Raw genomic sequence first — 17,598 nt, 5'->3', positions numbered from 1 at the left:
GGGAGAAATAAAGTGTGGTCTAATTAAGATGCAAATTTAGGATTACTTTACTTATTTTTGCTTACATTTTGTCACTGAGGAAATATGGCTTTTTTTTTTTTTTTAGTTAGAAAAAATTTACTAGCATTTTCTTGATGGAACTTGGCCAGAAAATTACTTTTTTAGCAGTTGAAGTGAATATTTGGATATAAAAATATCTTTGTTAGAATGCTCTTCTTTTCAATATGTTTTTCTATGGATTAAGGTTATATCTAATCCAATTTCATTATCTCCCTAAAAACAGACACCTGAATTTAGCAATTGACACTCAGTTTTTAAAAATCACACTCCAGGGCAAACTTAAATTCAAGTAAATGATTTAATTAAGCCATGCTAATTCCACTATTTTCCCTTCCTAAGCCCTTAAAAAAATAAAATGTACATGAAGAAATTTGTTTTAGTATTGCATCAGTTTTAAAATGAAAACACTTTGTCTTGTTTACTCATTTATTTTTAAACTATTCTGAGGCAGTGAAAACCTAGGAATTCTACCCACACATACATTCATCCCCTTTTGTATTTTCATTCTTTTTAGTAATACCACAGGAAATATAAATACCACAGCCAATCTTAAGCTGCCCCCCTCCATTTCTTCTTTATAGCCTTTGGTTCTTCACTTTATATTACAAAGTACCCTGTCTTTGGGGACCCTTAGTCACAGACACCAGAAATAGCTTTGTTCTGAATTGCCACTTCACCCAAAGCAGTGGAAACCCTTCCTGGAGACAAAGAAGTCTGTGCTGAGACTTTCGGCCACTGGATGCCACTGTTGATCCAGCACAGGTCAGCAGGAGAGCAGAGAGGCATCTTCGGGAAAAGTACTTCTCTTCTTTGTCTCAGAAGATCCTTTCGCTTCTCTGCCTCAAATATACCTTACGGCTGGCAGAGAAAAGCGTATGTCCTTGCAAGCAAGCATCTCTCGGTGCCTTTTTGCCTCCATGGATTTCAGAATCTCATTTTCTAGAAACGAATGGTTGTCCTTCAGCGAGTGGTGAAGTACTCACGGCACACTGGGCTCAGCCCTCAGTCGTCTTTCTTTTCCTGCATTCCTTGAATAATTGTAGAGAACTACACGCTATAGTTAATGCTCTTTGTAATTCTCAGGACATTCTCCTTTTTTTCCTGCTTCCTACCACCTCTTCCCTTTGGGCAGTGATTTGTAGTCAGGCTGCAGAGCTGCTTGTGATTTCCTTCTCTCCTCATCGCTCCCCTTGTCTTTCTGAATTGCTCTCCCTGTCCTACTTTTTTATTTGCGGATATGTGTCCAGCTTGGTGAGGGATAGTCGACTGGAAAATGAGACAGATGCCCCTTAACTGTTAAGAAATCTTACTCACCTTTCTATCTCAAGGGTGTGAATCTTAATTATTTCTGATATGGTTTCAAACCTTGTACAATTGTCCCTCCCAGCATCTGAAGTGTACACACCCCCATGGATAAAAGACCAGACTTGACAGACTATAATTCTGTCACCTCTGGAAAGTCTTTGGTTGTGTGTATATAAAATGATACACTACTGGATTATTATTATTACTACTATTATTATCATTATTATCGGTATAGGTTTAAAAGTAAAGATAAAGGCAAACAAAGGAGCAAAGAAAATAATCTTCTAACAACCAGAAAAATGTAAAAACTACTCTAATTCTTGTTTTAGATCTGAAGTTCCTGTTAGTATAGGAGTATAAAATGTCAATTAAATCACAGAATGATATATTCAGTTTAGAGTATAATTTATTCAGTAATTACAAGTTGAATTTTGTTTTAGAAGATTTTATATTTTCTTACAAATGTTTTTGTTACAGTGTGGAATTGTGACCTTATTCTGACACCAACTAGTATATTGCAATTAAATCGTGATACTAACCACCTCAAATTAGAGCAGATTCGATAGTTATGGGCTCAGTTCTCTACAAAACTGCTCCTAATTCAGAAGAGGCCACTGTTGGCATTACAAGGCCACCACTTTTTGACCAATTGGTTACAAATTTTGCGGCTTCCATGGTACCCTCAGGTTCAACATTTCATTAGAACAACTTGATGAAAGTCAGGAAAGCACTATACTTATGATCACAATTTTATTATAAAGGACATTGATCAGGACCAGCCAAGTGAGGAGAAACATCGAGTAAGGTCTGGGTGGGCCCTGAACACAGAACCTCTCTGTTCTTTTCCTGTGGAACCAGGGTATGTCATCCTACCGTCTATCAATGTGTTCACCAACCAAGAAGTGTCACTGAGCTTCGGTGTCCAGAATTTTTATCAGGGTTTCATTACAACAGTATGACTGATTGAATCATCAACCACATGATTAAACTTGATCTCCAACCTGTCCCTCCTCCACAGAAGTCCATCTGGCTCAAAGCCCCCAACTCTCTAATTACATGTTTGGTCTTTCTAGTGAGCAGCCTTTGTCCTGAGTTATTTCATCTCTCAGCATAAATTCAGGTGTGATCCAAGGGGCTCATGAATAATGAAGACACTTCTGTTACTTGAGAAATTCCAAGGATTTAGTCTCTCTCTTTCTCTCCTTCCCTCCCTCTCTCTCTCTCTCTCTCTCACCAGGGATAAAGGCCAGAGTCTTTATTATATAGTAGGCCTGCTTGCTTTACAAAAAAATTCTAGGGTCTCGGGTCTCTTCGTTTTTAGCTAGTTTTGAGCCAAGTTCCAACTTTTTTCCTAACTCCAATACTATTATTCTTTTCTGTTCTTACCCTTTTAAACAAGCATGTTTCTTCTTCTACAGAAATAAGTTACAGGAGACTGTTGACCAGTGTGCATTCCACTCCCTGTCCTATAAGGCTCCAGGACACGATTATGTCCACTAACCTCTAAGTTAATGATTCTAAGAATTATCTAGAAAGTGTTATAAAAATACATACCTTGGGGTCCTGACTCCCAAGATTCTGATTTATTTTGAACCAGAGTCCAGGGGACCCCTTTTTGAAAAAGCTCTGATAATTCTGACGGACAACTACAGTTGAGAATCACTGTTGCTAGACCAAGCACTGTGCAACACCAACACAGTCCCCCTACCCTTGGAGGACACATCCCAAGACCCCCAGTGGGTGACTGAAAGCAGGGATAGTGCCAAACCCTATGTATACTTTTTTTTCTTATATACACATACTTATGGTAAAGTTTAATTTATAAATTAGGCACAGTAAGGGATTAACATCAATAACTAATAATAAAAGAACAGTTAGAACAATATCATAAAAGTTATGTGAATGTAGTCTTCTTTTCAAAATATCTTGGGTTGATATGAGATGAGACAATGACTATGTGATGAGATGCAGTAGGGTACTCAGAACAGTGCACAATTTAAAACTTATGAATTATTAATTTCTGGAATTTTCCACTTGACATTTTCAGACCTTGGTTGACTGTGGGCCAATGAAACCACAGAATGTGAAACTGCAAATAAGGGGCACTACTGTGTAATATAAGACACATGTGTAATTTCAAATTTTCTATTGGACACATTTAAAAGGATAATAAAAATAGATAAAATTACTTTTAACAACATTTTATTTAACCCATTATAATCAATACTATTTCACTATATAATAAAAAATTATTAATGAGATATCTTCCATTCATATAAGTCTTTGAAATTTATAGTATATTTTATACTTACAGCATGTCTTGATACAAATTAGTCATATTTCAAGTCTTCCTAGCCACATGGACGGCCCAACACTAGACCAAAAATTAATTAGGACTATTATACTAAGTACTCTTTGTTTTATGTTAATAGTAGTAACCCTTGGAGAGATTAAAAAAAAACAAAACTCTTCTTATGTTACTTGTTCTTAGTAATTACATGAATTATCAACATCTGATATTACAGATATTCTGCTGTGATACTTAATGCATGCTTTTAAAAATATTCAGTGATAACAGAGAATAGATATAGGAGTAGACATACTTATCAATGTAAAACACAATTTTATAGTATTTTTCCCAATTGGGGTTAACAAAGCAAAAATTCTTGGTGAGAAAATAGATACATTTTTTAACTAAGTTTTGCATTTTCTTTCTTGGGACTTGGTCTTTACATTCCTGCCCAGGCATTCATTTCAAGTAGACTACATGTGCCCAGCAAGTCCTTAGAAGTGAATATATCTTTCTAAGGTGCATTATCAAAGCAAGGGTCCAGTCTCCTGTTGTGTATGGGGTCTCCTGGTGGAATTCCATCCCTGCAGTTTGTTTTCAACTAGTGATTTAGCCCTCATGGGTCAGGATGAAACATGGCTTTCTGTCTGCAAACTGACAACAGCAGAGTAATTTTTTCGGGAAAATGTCTGCTACTGTTTGGGTTGAAGACCCATTTCCCCATTAGAACATATTTTGATTTTTAGGGAAGTAGGTAAAACACAAGTAATTTCCATTGCAAGTAAGTGGAGCAGCCTCTGGGAAGGGAGAAGCTGCCCCACCCTGCTTTTGTGGGAGGGGCACACTTGGGCAGTTAGTGGGTGGCTAATGTGTTTGGTACCTTTTTATTTTTGTTTAAATTTATTATAGGACTTTGTATTGCTTGATATTTTTTAATACTTTAAAATGTTTTTATTTTTCTGTGGAAAGAACATTTAACATGAGATCTACCCTCTTAACAAAATTTCAAGTGTACAATATTAACTTTAAGTGCAATGTTATACAACAGATCTCTAGCACTTACTCATTTTGCTCGACTGAAACTTTTACTTGATATTTAGTTACCTCTGTGTTTCAGTGTAATTTGGCTTTGTTTTTTTTCTCATACTGCTCTCACTATTTTAAAAAAAAGAAGCAGATCACTAAAGAGTTTATTTCTAATCTCAAGCTTTGCACAGTGGTAGTATTGTAGCCAATGGGGTTTATCTAAGGCACAATTATTGCTAATTGAAAACTACTTTTGATCTCAATGACTTTCTGCATCATCCTTCTTACTAGGAAGGCTTCATTCAAGGTATGTTATCTTCTTGATCTTCTACTGAAGACTTTCAAGTGTTTTCAAGAAAGTGTAGTTGCAATTTATTTGGTATTCCCAGGTCTTATTCACCAGAGGATCCAGTTTATATTTACACCAGAGCTTCACTCAGGGAAGCTCCTGGTGTAAATATACCCTTTTCTTCTTAAATTCCCTTGAGTACCAGCAGCTGTAGAGACTTTCTTGACTTAAGCATAATAGGAAACCTATACATATGTGGCGTGTGTGTATGTCTTATTCTGTATCTTCTTACTCTTGAAAGGCTATGTCCTACTGTAGGTGAATTATTTTGAGGGGAGGGGATTTTTGCTTTTGTTTTGTTTTGTTTTCTTTTTTTTTTTTAAAGGTGACTTGTAACCAGTTAGCAAATGGTTTTTAAAGAGGTGAATGAGTTTCTTCAGTCGTTTTCTTGGTGTACAAATAATCTGGACAGCTGATCTGCACTAGAACATTTTATCATTGTCCAGACTTTCAGAACTTGATTCTCTTGTCTGAGATTCCATCACCCAAGCTCTTTAGTGAGTTCCACCAATATTTTACATAAATTCATCCTGGAGCCCAGACTATGTCATTAAGCTTTTTCTTGCTCTTCTCTGGTTAGGCTCACGGTTTAGAGACTGAGGTGTGTGTGTTTGCCCTTTTCCCCATTCTGAGATCCTGCTTTCTCACTTTCTGGGACTAGTGAAGGAAAAGCTTGTTACACCAAAGCATCGTCCTGAATGTCTTTATTCTTGACAATTCATCGAATCATTCAACATTCAGGATTCCACTTAGCTGTGGGCATATTAAGTTACTGAGAATAATCTGGAAACAGATAAGTTGTTTACTCAGCTTCTGTATTTGAGCTTCTAAAATATAGCTATATTTATACGATCATGTAAAGTATATTATCCCATAAACTCTGACTATGCATATGGCTATATGTATTAAGACAGTCTGGGACTTTAAAATTTAAAACTCCAAATGATTTTCATGAGTAGTATGTATTAACAAACATAGTTCATTTTTAAAATAACTTTATCTGTGGTTCAAATGAGAAGCATCAAATTGATGGAGGAGATGAAAGTGTATTTTGTATGTTTCTATACATACATAATGGGTGAGGACCTATTGGTGTTCATTTCCACCTATTTTTTAGATGGAAATCCATGCCTTAGTTAAGTCAAGTTGTATTGTACCTTTTCTGCTATTCACTCCTTGTGAATTTGGCCTTCTTTGTTATAGTGTTTTAATTCAAGTACTTTCCATTTTTTCATGTCTCACATGCAGAAGAGGTCGGCTGTGTTCTCCCCTGACAGCACATGTTTTGGTCATGTTTAGGCTGCTTGGCACCTTCAATGTTTAGCTGCCAGTGTGTGTCCTCTGGACCTTCTTTTTATGAAGAAGGGTGTGAGGAAATTCAGGAATCAGAAGGCTGCCATGTGACGAATCAGCAGCCTGCTGCCATTTTTGAGGATTCTGATAATCTTTGACACCCAGAGATTAGACCCTTCTTTGGATCATACTGAGACACTCAAAAGTTACCCAACTTGTAGCATTTTTTAGCAGCAGGAGTACATGGTTGTAGTTAGCAGGCCAGAAAGAGCTATAAATAAATAAAATCCTTCAGCGCTTGCTTCTTTCATTCAGCGTAGTCTGCTGATAAGATGCAAGCATCTGGGAGAAGAGGAGATTCTCAGCAGGTTTAAGTGCTTACCAAAGTGCTTTCCTGTATCCATGGCTCAGCTGCTAGTCTCTGCTGTGTTATTTTGGCACTCTAGACTTGTAAGGTTGGAGAGTCGAGTTTAAAACTCTCAATATATTATTAGAGTAGCCCAAGGTCCCTTCTTGTCAAGGAAGACTAGCTGATAACAGGGGGAAGGAGAAGCAGAATCCAGGGCACCTGTAAATCCCTGTAGTTTTGTGCTGTGAGTTTGTGGCTAATTATACAACAGGCAGCGGTAATGCTGTAGCTCTGTTGGCATACTTGTTTTAGAAAGAGCAAAGTCATCCAGCAGAGCAAAGAAAGGGCTTTAAAGGGGATGCAAATGAATGAATCAGTGATCATTTTATCGTAAACTGAAGCTCTGCAATGGAATCAGGGCATATGAATTGCAAGGAGGTGGTAGGGGAGATGCCAGGAGAAATACATGGTTCAGATGTGTTTATAGCTCTTGATTTGGATTCTCCTGCAGAAATATAGTCACGCAAGGAGACCACCACTGGTCACAGCCAGTCAAATTGCTCTTCCTCCTATGGTACTGCTGTTGGTGACTGCTAGTAGGTTATTCAGCCGACCTCTTCTGATTCTGCTTTGCTGCCTGATTTCAAAAGATTCACCCTATATTGCTCTCAGTCACAGCTTGGTGTAACCACTCTTGTTTGCATGCATCCCCATCATTTTCAAATAGGGTCTTCTTTCCCCCTTCAAGATAGAAGGCAAAAGAATTGGGAGCATTTTTTATGTGATAAAAGATTTATGTAGGGCCAGGGAGAACCAAGCAAAATGAGATTCAGCTGGAAGGGATGGTAAAAGGCTCAGAGAACTTGTGACTGCCAGAGAAGTCAGTGTTCCTTAAATAAAGAGGGTTCGGCTAGCAGGCAGCAACTCTGACTTTGCATTCATATTGAAGCAGGCTCTCCAGCCATTCTAGGCAGACAGATCAATAAAATCAGAGGTGACCTAATGCCAGGAAGTTCAGAATTCAAAGGATTTCTCTCGTCCTTCTTTAAATTTACTTTATATTGATGTAGAATGCTGGCCTCGGAAACTGAAATGAGAAATTGCCAGGTTTAGATTCTGGTTTATGGCACCATGTTGAACAGTGTCCTTGGAAAGCATCCCCTTTGGTTTCTCAGTTAGCACATCTGTAAAATGGAGCTATTCTACTGGAAGAAAAATGATTTCAATATTTATCAAACATTGTGAATGAAGAGTCATCCTAAGTGCTTGGAATGGTCTAAACAGCAAATGTCTTATGGAAAATGAATTTATATCCCATGTATTTGAAAATGCAGTTGATTGCCTTATCAGAGATTGAGCAATTGGACAATTTTTGCATGATTGGTATGCAGCGGAATGTGGTAGATTTTATTTTTAGCCACATAAATGGGAATATTTGACTCATATACAGTCTCTTCCTTGATTGTTTATTTTTGTGCAGACCATGCACCTAACTGTCTAGAGTATCACAGTGTGTGCAGTATGCCACATTGGTCATATTCTTAAATTGATCCAATAGCCCCTGTATAAGGTAACAATATATATAAATGATCATTATGGACATGGCTAAGTACTTACCTGGTAATAGAGAATTTGTCCTTCCTTCCCTGCTCATCTCCCCTCCAGCCCCACAGATTCTTATTATACCAAAAAGGAAAAGCTGCCTCTAAGCTTGCCTCTTACATGATTGATTGTGCCATTCCTTTAAAAACTGGAGATGTTGGGAGTGTTTCATACCCCATGCTGTGTAGATGGTGCACAATTTCTATAACAAAGCAGCAGGGGGCTCCCTATGAGAGCTCTCGAATTGCTGATGGAGAAGGGCTGGCTTTTTGTTGGTGGTGTTCTTTTCAATTCAGGCCCTTTTCTGCTGAAAACTTGGCCCTCATCCTGCGAGGACTCCCTAAGGGATTAGAGTGGAACTACAGAAGCAGCGAGACCGTTTTATTAGTTTAAGAAATTGGTTAACAGTTGAGAGAGATTATACCGGTTTCTAAATTCCAGAAACCTAGATAGATGGAGCCTGAGATTGCTTTGGTTATAGGGTTCTCTCTGAACTGAGTGAAATGAGGTTCATGAGAAGGGACAGTACAGGTGACTGCTTTCTTTAGAATCCTTTGTATCTCAAAAGGAGGACTTTCCTATATTCTCATTAGCATCTATGTTTAGTTTTCTTAGTTTCACTTCTCTCTGCTCTAGAACCTATGCATACTTTTTGTTTGTTGATGAGGGCCCAGTGCATTATAACTAATGTTGTCTTGTAAAATGAAACCCATTCCCCCTAGTGAGAGGCTCAAAGAATCCAAACAGCAAAGGTGCAGGTTTTTGCACTCGGAGGTTGCTTTTGCTGCCTTATGAATTCACTCTGTGATACAGGTTTGATGCAGAGAGCATTGCTACTCACAAATCACACGAGGTATACAGTTTGTGTGCAGTGATATGTCACAGCTTTTTATTTATATGGCCGGCTCAGTCTGTTCTGCTCCTTTCACTGCCATGGAAAGTGCATCATTTTCCTCCTTCTCTCCTCCTTCCCACATATCATCAACACCACCCACTATGTTCTGCCCATTAAGTCCTCTGTGTGCCAGAAAACCCCAACAATGATTAAATGCTGATAAAAGAATGTTAGAAGGTTAAGATATCAACCAATCAAGCCCCTTATAGTACTCTTAAATTGTGGGTGGTAAGTATAACTTTGCCCTCTTAACATTGGAAATGAGGGGTTTAATTTGTCTTTTTTTCAGTTGAGAAAATGACTGACACCATATTAAGAAACAAAAAGAGTTGGTGGCAAAGACCAAAGAGAATTTGGGAGGCTGGCTTTGCAGTTTCCATAATTAACCTAGTCTTTTTTTCATGATTTTGGCACATCCTTTATTGGGAAAATCTAGGGCTAGCCAAATTTAGGTAAGGTTTTGTGTATGAGATGCTTAGAGTTTTTAAGCTTACAGCAATTTTTAAGAGTCATTATTACCCTCAACTTGTTTAATTTAAAAAGTGTTAATTTTTACATTTTACACCACTCTAGTCTTAGAATCATTTATCATTACATTCCTGCATGATTTTCAGTTCCTTTAAGCTCCTCAACTACAAAATACCCTCCTTTCCTTTCCAACACCACCACCAACACCAGCACCACCAGCAGCACCAGCACCATGACTCTCCCACCCGGATCTATGGGAGGAGGAGCACGGTGGAAGAGACTCAGAAAGGCAGCTTGGGAACCCACTGGCTTCTTTTCTTTGGAGGAGAATTTGTAGGTTCATCACATATTTTACAAAAGCAATTAAGGTGGGAGGAGCTATGGAATCAACTTCCATGGACCTCCTTATTACATTTTTAGTAAAATAGGAACAAGAAAGAAGATTCTGTAAGAACCTTGTCAAGAATTGTATTTCATGTTGAAGTTTAATATATCATGAATTAATCTTCATGAGTCTGTGTTTTATCACTATTCTGCCTTATTTTTTTTGTAATAGAGCTATAAAAAATCCATGGTAAATATGTTTCAACCCTTTCCATCAACAGCTGCTGTGGTGAGGTAGGTCAGGAGGCATGCCTCTTTGGAGGCACCCTGGAGGTTGAAGGGTAATGAGCACTTAATTATGTCTGCTGACTGCCAGAGCTGCCAAATTGGAGCTCCTCATGACTGGTCTGTATCTGCTCTGACAAATCTTTTATTATGGCTTTTACTAACCTATCAGTAACTAATTGTGATTGTTTAATTACAGAGGGAACATCCCCACGCTAAACAGGTACCGTATATTTAGTTCTTTTTTCAATTAAAAGCACCTTTTTGTAACTTAGAATAATGAAATCAGAGGAAAAAATAGCACTATGATGGACAAGCTAATATGTTATTTTCTGCTAGGGAGCCAGTCCTTAGCTCCCCTTTGAATGTACTGGGTTGGCCAAAAAGTTCATTTGTTGGTTTTTTTTTTTTTCCATATGATGGCTCTAGTAGCACTTACTTATCTTTAACTTCATTCTATACAATTTTGTTAGATTATATTGTGACAGCTGTCATATCAGCATGCATTTAAAAAAACTTTATCAAAATTAGGGAAATTTTGTATAACCATTTTAATATTGAAGATGGAAGAATATATGCAACATTTTTAGCATACTATGCTTTATTATTTCGAGAAAGGTAAAAAGGCACTTAAATGCAAAAAAAAGATTTGTGCAGTGTGTGAAGGTGCTATGACTGATTGAATGTGTCAAAAGTGCTTTGTGAAGTTTTGTACTAGAGACTTCTCATAGGACGATGCTGCATGGTCTGGTAGACCAGTTGAAGTTGATAGCAATCAAATTGAGACATTAATTGAGAACAATCATTATACCATGTGAGAGATAGCCAACATGCTCAAAATATCCAAATCAATAAAGTTATTGGTGAAAATGAAAAATGTGTACTCTTTGGCCCACCTAATACTAAGTTATTCTATTTGGAAGACATGCCTTCAGCTTTTCTTTAGCTGCTCAAAAGAGCAATAGTCAAAAAGCCTTAGTAGGGAAGAGCTCCCCTCTAGCTGTATACGATAGGGGAGTTGTCTGCTTGATGTTCAGCTTTGCTGTAAACATCTCTTTTTCTTTTTTTTTTGCTAAGTTATATGTGTAGCTTGGGGCTTTCAGAGGACAACCCCTTAAAGTTCCTCTTATCCTGGCAAATCGTTCCTAATTTTTTCAGCTTTAAGTTTCTCTTATTTGCTTCTTTTTTTACACTTAGAGGAATGCAAATGCAGAAATAGCTGATCTCATATTTTATCAGTTTGTTAGCTATTTTTCTAAACTGTTAAAGTGTCATAATAGTATGAAAGTCAAGTTTTATTTCAACTTACTATAAGATTCATATTGGAAAGGTATATTTACATTTTGATGTGTATAGCCCTGGGAAGAGGTTTCCATGCCAATATAGCACAAGTGATATTTTAGTATTTTGAGTTCCTCCTGCTTGTAAGCTTAAGCAAGGCAACACAATGCAAGTTTGAGAGGAAAGCAAGTCTGATTAGGATTGAATCCTCAAAATGTTCAAGTAATATTAAGTTGGTGGTGAGCTCTTTGTACATGATCAGTTATACATTGAAATATTTATAGGCTTATGTTTATTTTTGTCCCTCTCCTTTTAAATATTAAGTGATCAAAACTCATTATAGCTTTTAAAGTCCAATTTGGATGGGGAGAGGAAAGGGAGTGCTTTTGTTTGGTTCTCTTGCCTGCCCTTGGAAAATGGGCTTGGTTTATTCCTGCCTGCCTTTAGCTGTCCTGGCCCACGAACATAGTACTGAGGACAAGTGAATAGTGGATATTTCCCATGGGGTTCAGTTGAGTGAAAAACTTCTTTAAGTTTTTCCCATGTTTGCCACAGTACACCCTGTTAGCTTACTCAGAGGGAGTTCCCTTTGAGTGTTATCTGGAACCCCTTTATCTTCCCTGTCTAATACCAGGCAGGTAGAAAAGATTTAATGCCTCACAAACTTGCTCCTTTAGTAATTATATTTGGTGATCCTAGAAAAGAGGATGATGGTATTTTGGGAGTTCATATAATTCTGAATCCAGTTTCTAGTGAGCACCATGTATAAGACTTGCTTGCTGTGTGTTTCATATGTTTGTTTGTTTCATTCATGGTATCAATGGTTTCCTCTCCCACTCTGCCTTTCTATTCCCCAGTACTGTCGAAAGGTGAAGTACCTTCTTCATAGTCATTGTTTGCCAAGGGAATAAAAACCTGGAGTGTCAGTCTCTCTGGTCTGTGTGAGCAGTACTTCCATTCTATGAAAAAATTCCAGTGCCTTTTATAATTACAACTTGCAGTATAGTATATACCCAGATCTCAAGTCCACATTGCTGGTTCTCTTCCCCCTGCAACACTGCAGGTGGTGCAGTTAAGGAGATTTTGGGGCAGCTCTCCAAAGTTCAGGTGCCATTGCCTTACTTTGAACTTGCTTCCAATCAGTATGCCAGTAACATGTCAGGCAAGTCCTAGAGGCATCCTTCTGCTTGGTCCTTCCTAATAGGCTGCTCTGATTGGGCATTGGAAATACACTTTATAGTATTATTTATCAGTACATACTGCTGAGGTGCATCAAGGAGTATACAGATTCATTATGTTTTTAGAGTGAACAAATCAGTTCAGTTCTCTTCGAGCATCTTCATTTAGCACCTATTTGTCATGCTTACACATACTGTGAGACCCATGCTCTGCCCTTTTGTATCCTGCTTGGATTTATCAAGGGCTTTTGGTGAAGGTATGCTTACTTTGGTTTAGAAGTGTTTAAATATAAAATGGAAATTTTGCAGTTTGGGGATGAAAATGCCTCCCTTTCAAAAAGGGAGGAGCTATAATCCTTATAACTGCCATCTCTATCAGCCCATGAAAGAAAAAAATAAATACCACATAAGTTTCTTTTATAGACTGTGACTTGTTTCTGTATGGTAAATGTTTTTATAATGATTTACTAACCCATTCCAAATGACTTAGAGTTGTTGTACATGCTTATATCTGTGAATACTTAATCTATTACTATTCTTAGAGAAAAAATGCCTTATGTGTTGCCTAGTTACAACTCACTTGGCTTGCTTACTTCCTTGTAAAATGAGGAATGTTTTAGGGAAGGGGAAGATGCAGGATGGTTTTTAACCCCATGTGCTATTTATTCATCAGACCTGCCATAATATCATTGTATTAAAACTGCCATGAAATTCCTGACAGTCCTTAGGTTTTTATTTGGAGCAATTTTGGAGTGATAACAATATAGTTAGTGTGTGTTTATATGTGGGGTGGGGGTAGAATTCAGATGAAAGGGTTAATGTGAATGTAGCAAAACAACCTTACCCATAGTGGGTAAAAAACCAAATCTGCTCTGCAACCTGACCCTAATTCAGAGTTTCCCCCTAGTTCCTTTTCCCTGTTGTTACTCTCCCAGTCCTTGCTCCTACCCTCCTTGTCTAATGCACTTGATTGAATTACCATTTAGAATGTCCTTCTCCTCCAACCTCAACCACTATGGCATGACTCATGTAGCTAGTGTCAGCGATGTGCTGCTGGACAACTCATTCACTCCACCGTGTCAGCGGATGGGCGGAATGGTCTCTTTTCGGACTTTTGAAGATTTTGTCAGGTAAGACACGGTGGAACTGTGTCTGTACAAAGGGAGCAATAGGCGTCTGTGTTTTGGTGTCTCAGATTTCTGCCAAATGAATAAAAGTCCCCCGAAGAGCTGTAAGCCAGCTAGGGAGACGTAGCCTTTGCTGCATATGCCCTCAGAGAGGTATATGTCCTTCCATTTCTGCCTCTCATTCAGACTCTACAAGCCTCGACTTGTTATATGAGCCTGGTCAGAAAAAAAGAAACAAACAAAAACCATCTTTTCCTTGGGAGCTAAAAGAAGAAGCTGTCTGCTCTGTGATGAGTGAAATGTCAGGAGAAATTAAACACAACACTAGAGTGAGCCCCACCAGAGACGATACATCTTTTGATTAAATGCATTCAGCATCTATCTCTTGATGTATACTGATGCATTACCCTAGGGGGAGGGGTAATTACATTGGTCTGTCACTGCTCCAGTCCCAGGCTCTTTCTGTTACTTTAAGACTGATGATGACAGCAGTGCTCATATCTTATATATGAAAAAAACGAAACAAAAAAGCTTTAGATCATTCTTTTAAAAATATATATGTGGTTTATTAAAGTTGAAACAATCCATCCTCCTAATTTCTGCCACTTGGTAAAATTTTGCATATCACCTCTAGCCACTGTGATTCTATTCAGTTGACTACTGAGCACATGGTAGGGTAGATTATTCTTTCAGACTGAGCTGGCAATGGCAGCATTAGTTTTCTGCTAGTTGCATTTTCATGGTGGGTGTTTTTTTCTGGTATTTTTCAGGATCTTTGATGAAGTGATGGGCTGCTTCTGTGATTCCCCACCCCAAAGCCCCACATTCCCTGAAGCGGGTCACACATCTCTATACGATGAAGACAAGGTACACTATCCCCTTCGGGAGACTACTTTTCTCCTGCAGATATATGACTTCTACTACATATAGTCTTTCTGACTTTGGAACATTATAAGGAAGACTCCATCTTTTTACCCTTCTTTATATTTGTAATTTTATATGCCTCATCAAAGTATTTTTGGAAACTGGTAGAATATAAACCCTAACCTAAAAAAGAAATAAACCCATTAATCCTGGAATCCATAGTGTAGAATAGGCTCGGCTATATCCATTGTAGCTGGCTCTGGGTCTCTGAATATAGTTTCAGAGACTTTAGCTTTGGGTACTTCAAATCGTGCATGGTGATGGCTTATATGCTGGCACAGTGGTGCCACTGTGGTCTTCAGGAAGTGGTTGACGTTCGACAGCAAAAATAAATTAATAAATAAGTACACATTTTGTTTAAAACTTTGCCTTTTATTAAGTCCCTTCTTTTAATTTCTCAGTAAACATATTACAATTGTTGTTGTTGTTTTCCCCTACCAGGTTATTTTTCTGTGGTTTAACACTTCTACTGTATGATAAATTGTTAGGAAATATATTATGTGGGAATATCTCCAGGTGGCTTCTCTCATTTTTCTTTGCATTCTGTGAAGAGATATGGCAGTTGGTTTCATTCCCATTTTATTGATGAAAAAGCTGAGACATAGTGGTCTTCAGGTTCATGTCAAGTCAAGATTTGGGGCCACCTCTAGTTAATTCCTTTGCTGCCTTATCTTTTTTAAAAAGTTTTTTTTTATTTATTGACTTTAGAGAGAGAGAGGAAGAGGGGAAAGAGAGAGATGTCAGTTTGTTGTTCCACTCATTGACGTATTCATCCGTTGATTCTTGTATGTGCCCTAACTGGGGATTGACTTTGTAACCTTGGTATATCATGACAACGCTCTAACCAACTGAGCTACCTACCCAGTCAGGGCTGCTGCCTTATCATTGAAAAATTAAATGTTTTACTTTATTTGATCTCCATTGTGGATGTTGGGTAGTGGTTTCAATTTGCTTATTCGTACTAGTGCGCAAATCAGAATGTCCTGTGGGGGCATATCTATTTTTCTGGTATTCTACCAAATACTATAACTTTTCTCTGCCTCTCTGTTAGTCAGCCTCCTAATTTCTTTATCTTGTGTTCTTGGGTTATAGGTCCCCAGGGATGAACCGATTCACATTCTCAATGTGGCTATCAAGACTGACGGTGATATTGAGGATGACAGGCTGGCAGTGATGTTCAGAGAGTTTACCCAGCAAAATGTAAGTTGAGTGGGGCCTGGTGATGATGCTCCTATCCTGCTGGCTGTGTATGAGACCCACCTTTTGATCAGTTGCTATTTGTAAGACCTATCACTGAGGATGGCTGTGCCCTTTACACAGTTCTGCCCGTAGGGGTAAAATTCCAAAGTGATTTAATAGTATATAATGAATGTCTTTTTATGTCAAGAAATATAGACCTCAATTATATAAAATGTTTTAAGGAAGGAAGTGTAGTCCTAAATCTTTCCCAGAGCTCCAGTCCTGAATTCTCAGTTACCTGCTAAATATTTTCCTTGGGGGTCTTACTTCCACATGTCCAGGCCCACACTTCTGTCAGGTTTCTTTTGGTCCTTCCCTCCCCTCCCTTAAAAGTATCACTTATACTTCCATTCTCCTTTCAGTTAGTTATGTGTAACCTGTATATCTTGTTCTGGCATCAAACTCCATAGTTTAAACCTAAATTGCCATCATTTTCCTTCACTCTTCTGACTCCCCACAACACGCTCCACCTCCACCCCTCAAAAAAACCCAGAAACCCCAAGTAACCCGGCCCTTCCACCCAGTTATTCAGAAATCACTGACTTCCTCTTTTCCCTTGCCATTGCATGATGCTACTCCTTTGCCACAGTCTATACGTGTTTATTTGTATCTGGTCAGTCACCAAGGTCTGTTAGTTTTTCCTTTGCAGTGTCTCTTTCCCTGCCTTCCTTTCTTTTCAGTTTTTTAATGGAAAACTCCCACTACCATCTCTCTAGTTTAAAACCTTACTCACCTCACACTAAAGACACCACAACAGATTTACTTGTGATCTACCTATATTCCTTCACTCGCCCCCTCCAGATAGTTTCTTTTCTGTTCACCACCACACAAAATTAAGTGTCCACAATTCCCTTTTACCAGGTTATTCTCCCACTTGGCAATGATTTTCTGTTACCTTCAAGATGCCTCCTTAACTTGGTGTTTAACATCAGGCTATTGATGAAGGCTAACAATCTGGCCTTCACTGTTCTGTGAAAATACACCAGTCTTTGTGTCTCCTCTCTTCTGCTGCCCCTCGCCTGGAATGTTTCTAACATTCTCTCTCTCTCTTTCTAAATCCTGCTTGTTTTAAAAACTGTTTCAGATTTCATCTCTTCTGTGAGTACTGCTCTGAATAGCCCTAACTAAAATGTATTTTTCTTTCTTGACTTTTTAATTGGTCAGCATACATTTATTAGCAATAATACTTCTTATTTACAAACAACTTCTAAGTAAAATTTTTTATTTGCACCTCATCACAATCCCATGATGTTAGATTAGTTAGGAATTATTCCAATTGTGCACAGGGGGGAAAGCTCAATCTTAGAGAGATTAATTAAGGCCCCTTGATCACCAGCTGGTAGATGATAGGGCAAAAATGATCATTAAAGGCTTTGATTCCACTTCTAGAGGGGCATAGATCTAGGTGCTTTAGTAAATAATATATTTTTAGCCCTAAAAATGCTTATAGTCTAGTTCAGGGGTGTCAAATTCATTTTCACCAGGGGCCACATCAGCCTCATGGTTGCCTTCAAAGGGCCAAATGTAATTTTAGGACTGTATAAATGTAACTACTTAACTAGGGGCAAGGAGCTTGGTACTGCTGCTGGGTAGAAACAAGGTG

At 38.2% G+C, this 17,598-nt stretch overlaps 1 protein-coding gene and 1 pseudogene across 7 annotated transcripts in view; both read left to right on the top strand.

Moving 5' to 3' along the window:
- Positions 1-17,598, top strand: part of ACACA (acetyl-CoA carboxylase alpha) — a 220,907-nt gene that overhangs the window by 90,752 nt on the left and 112,557 nt on the right. For 6 of the 7 annotated variants that reach the window (XM_036033622.1, XM_028520093.2, XM_036033620.1 and 3 more), the window contains 4 exons: positions 10,446-10,469; positions 13,692-13,835; positions 14,603-14,699; positions 15,849-15,956. In XM_036033622.1, coding sequence (XP_035889515.1) covers positions 10,446-10,469; positions 13,692-13,835; positions 14,603-14,699; positions 15,849-15,956 — 373 coding nt within the window. The remainder of the gene's footprint in view (positions 1-10,445; positions 10,470-13,691; positions 13,836-14,602; positions 14,700-15,848; positions 15,957-17,598) is intronic. The other variant, XM_036033619.1, reaches the window with a different exon arrangement.
- LOC114504481 lies at positions 4,861-5,018 on the top strand (annotated as a pseudogene).

The sequence above is a fragment of the Phyllostomus discolor genome, chromosome 8 (genome assembly GCF_004126475.2).
Source record: "Phyllostomus discolor isolate MPI-MPIP mPhyDis1 chromosome 8, mPhyDis1.pri.v3, whole genome shotgun sequence".
Classification (NCBI taxonomy): Eukaryota; Metazoa; Chordata; class Mammalia; order Chiroptera; family Phyllostomidae; genus Phyllostomus; species Phyllostomus discolor.
Note: the sequence above shows the minus strand (reverse complement) of the source record. Positions and strands in the feature narration are given on the sequence as shown.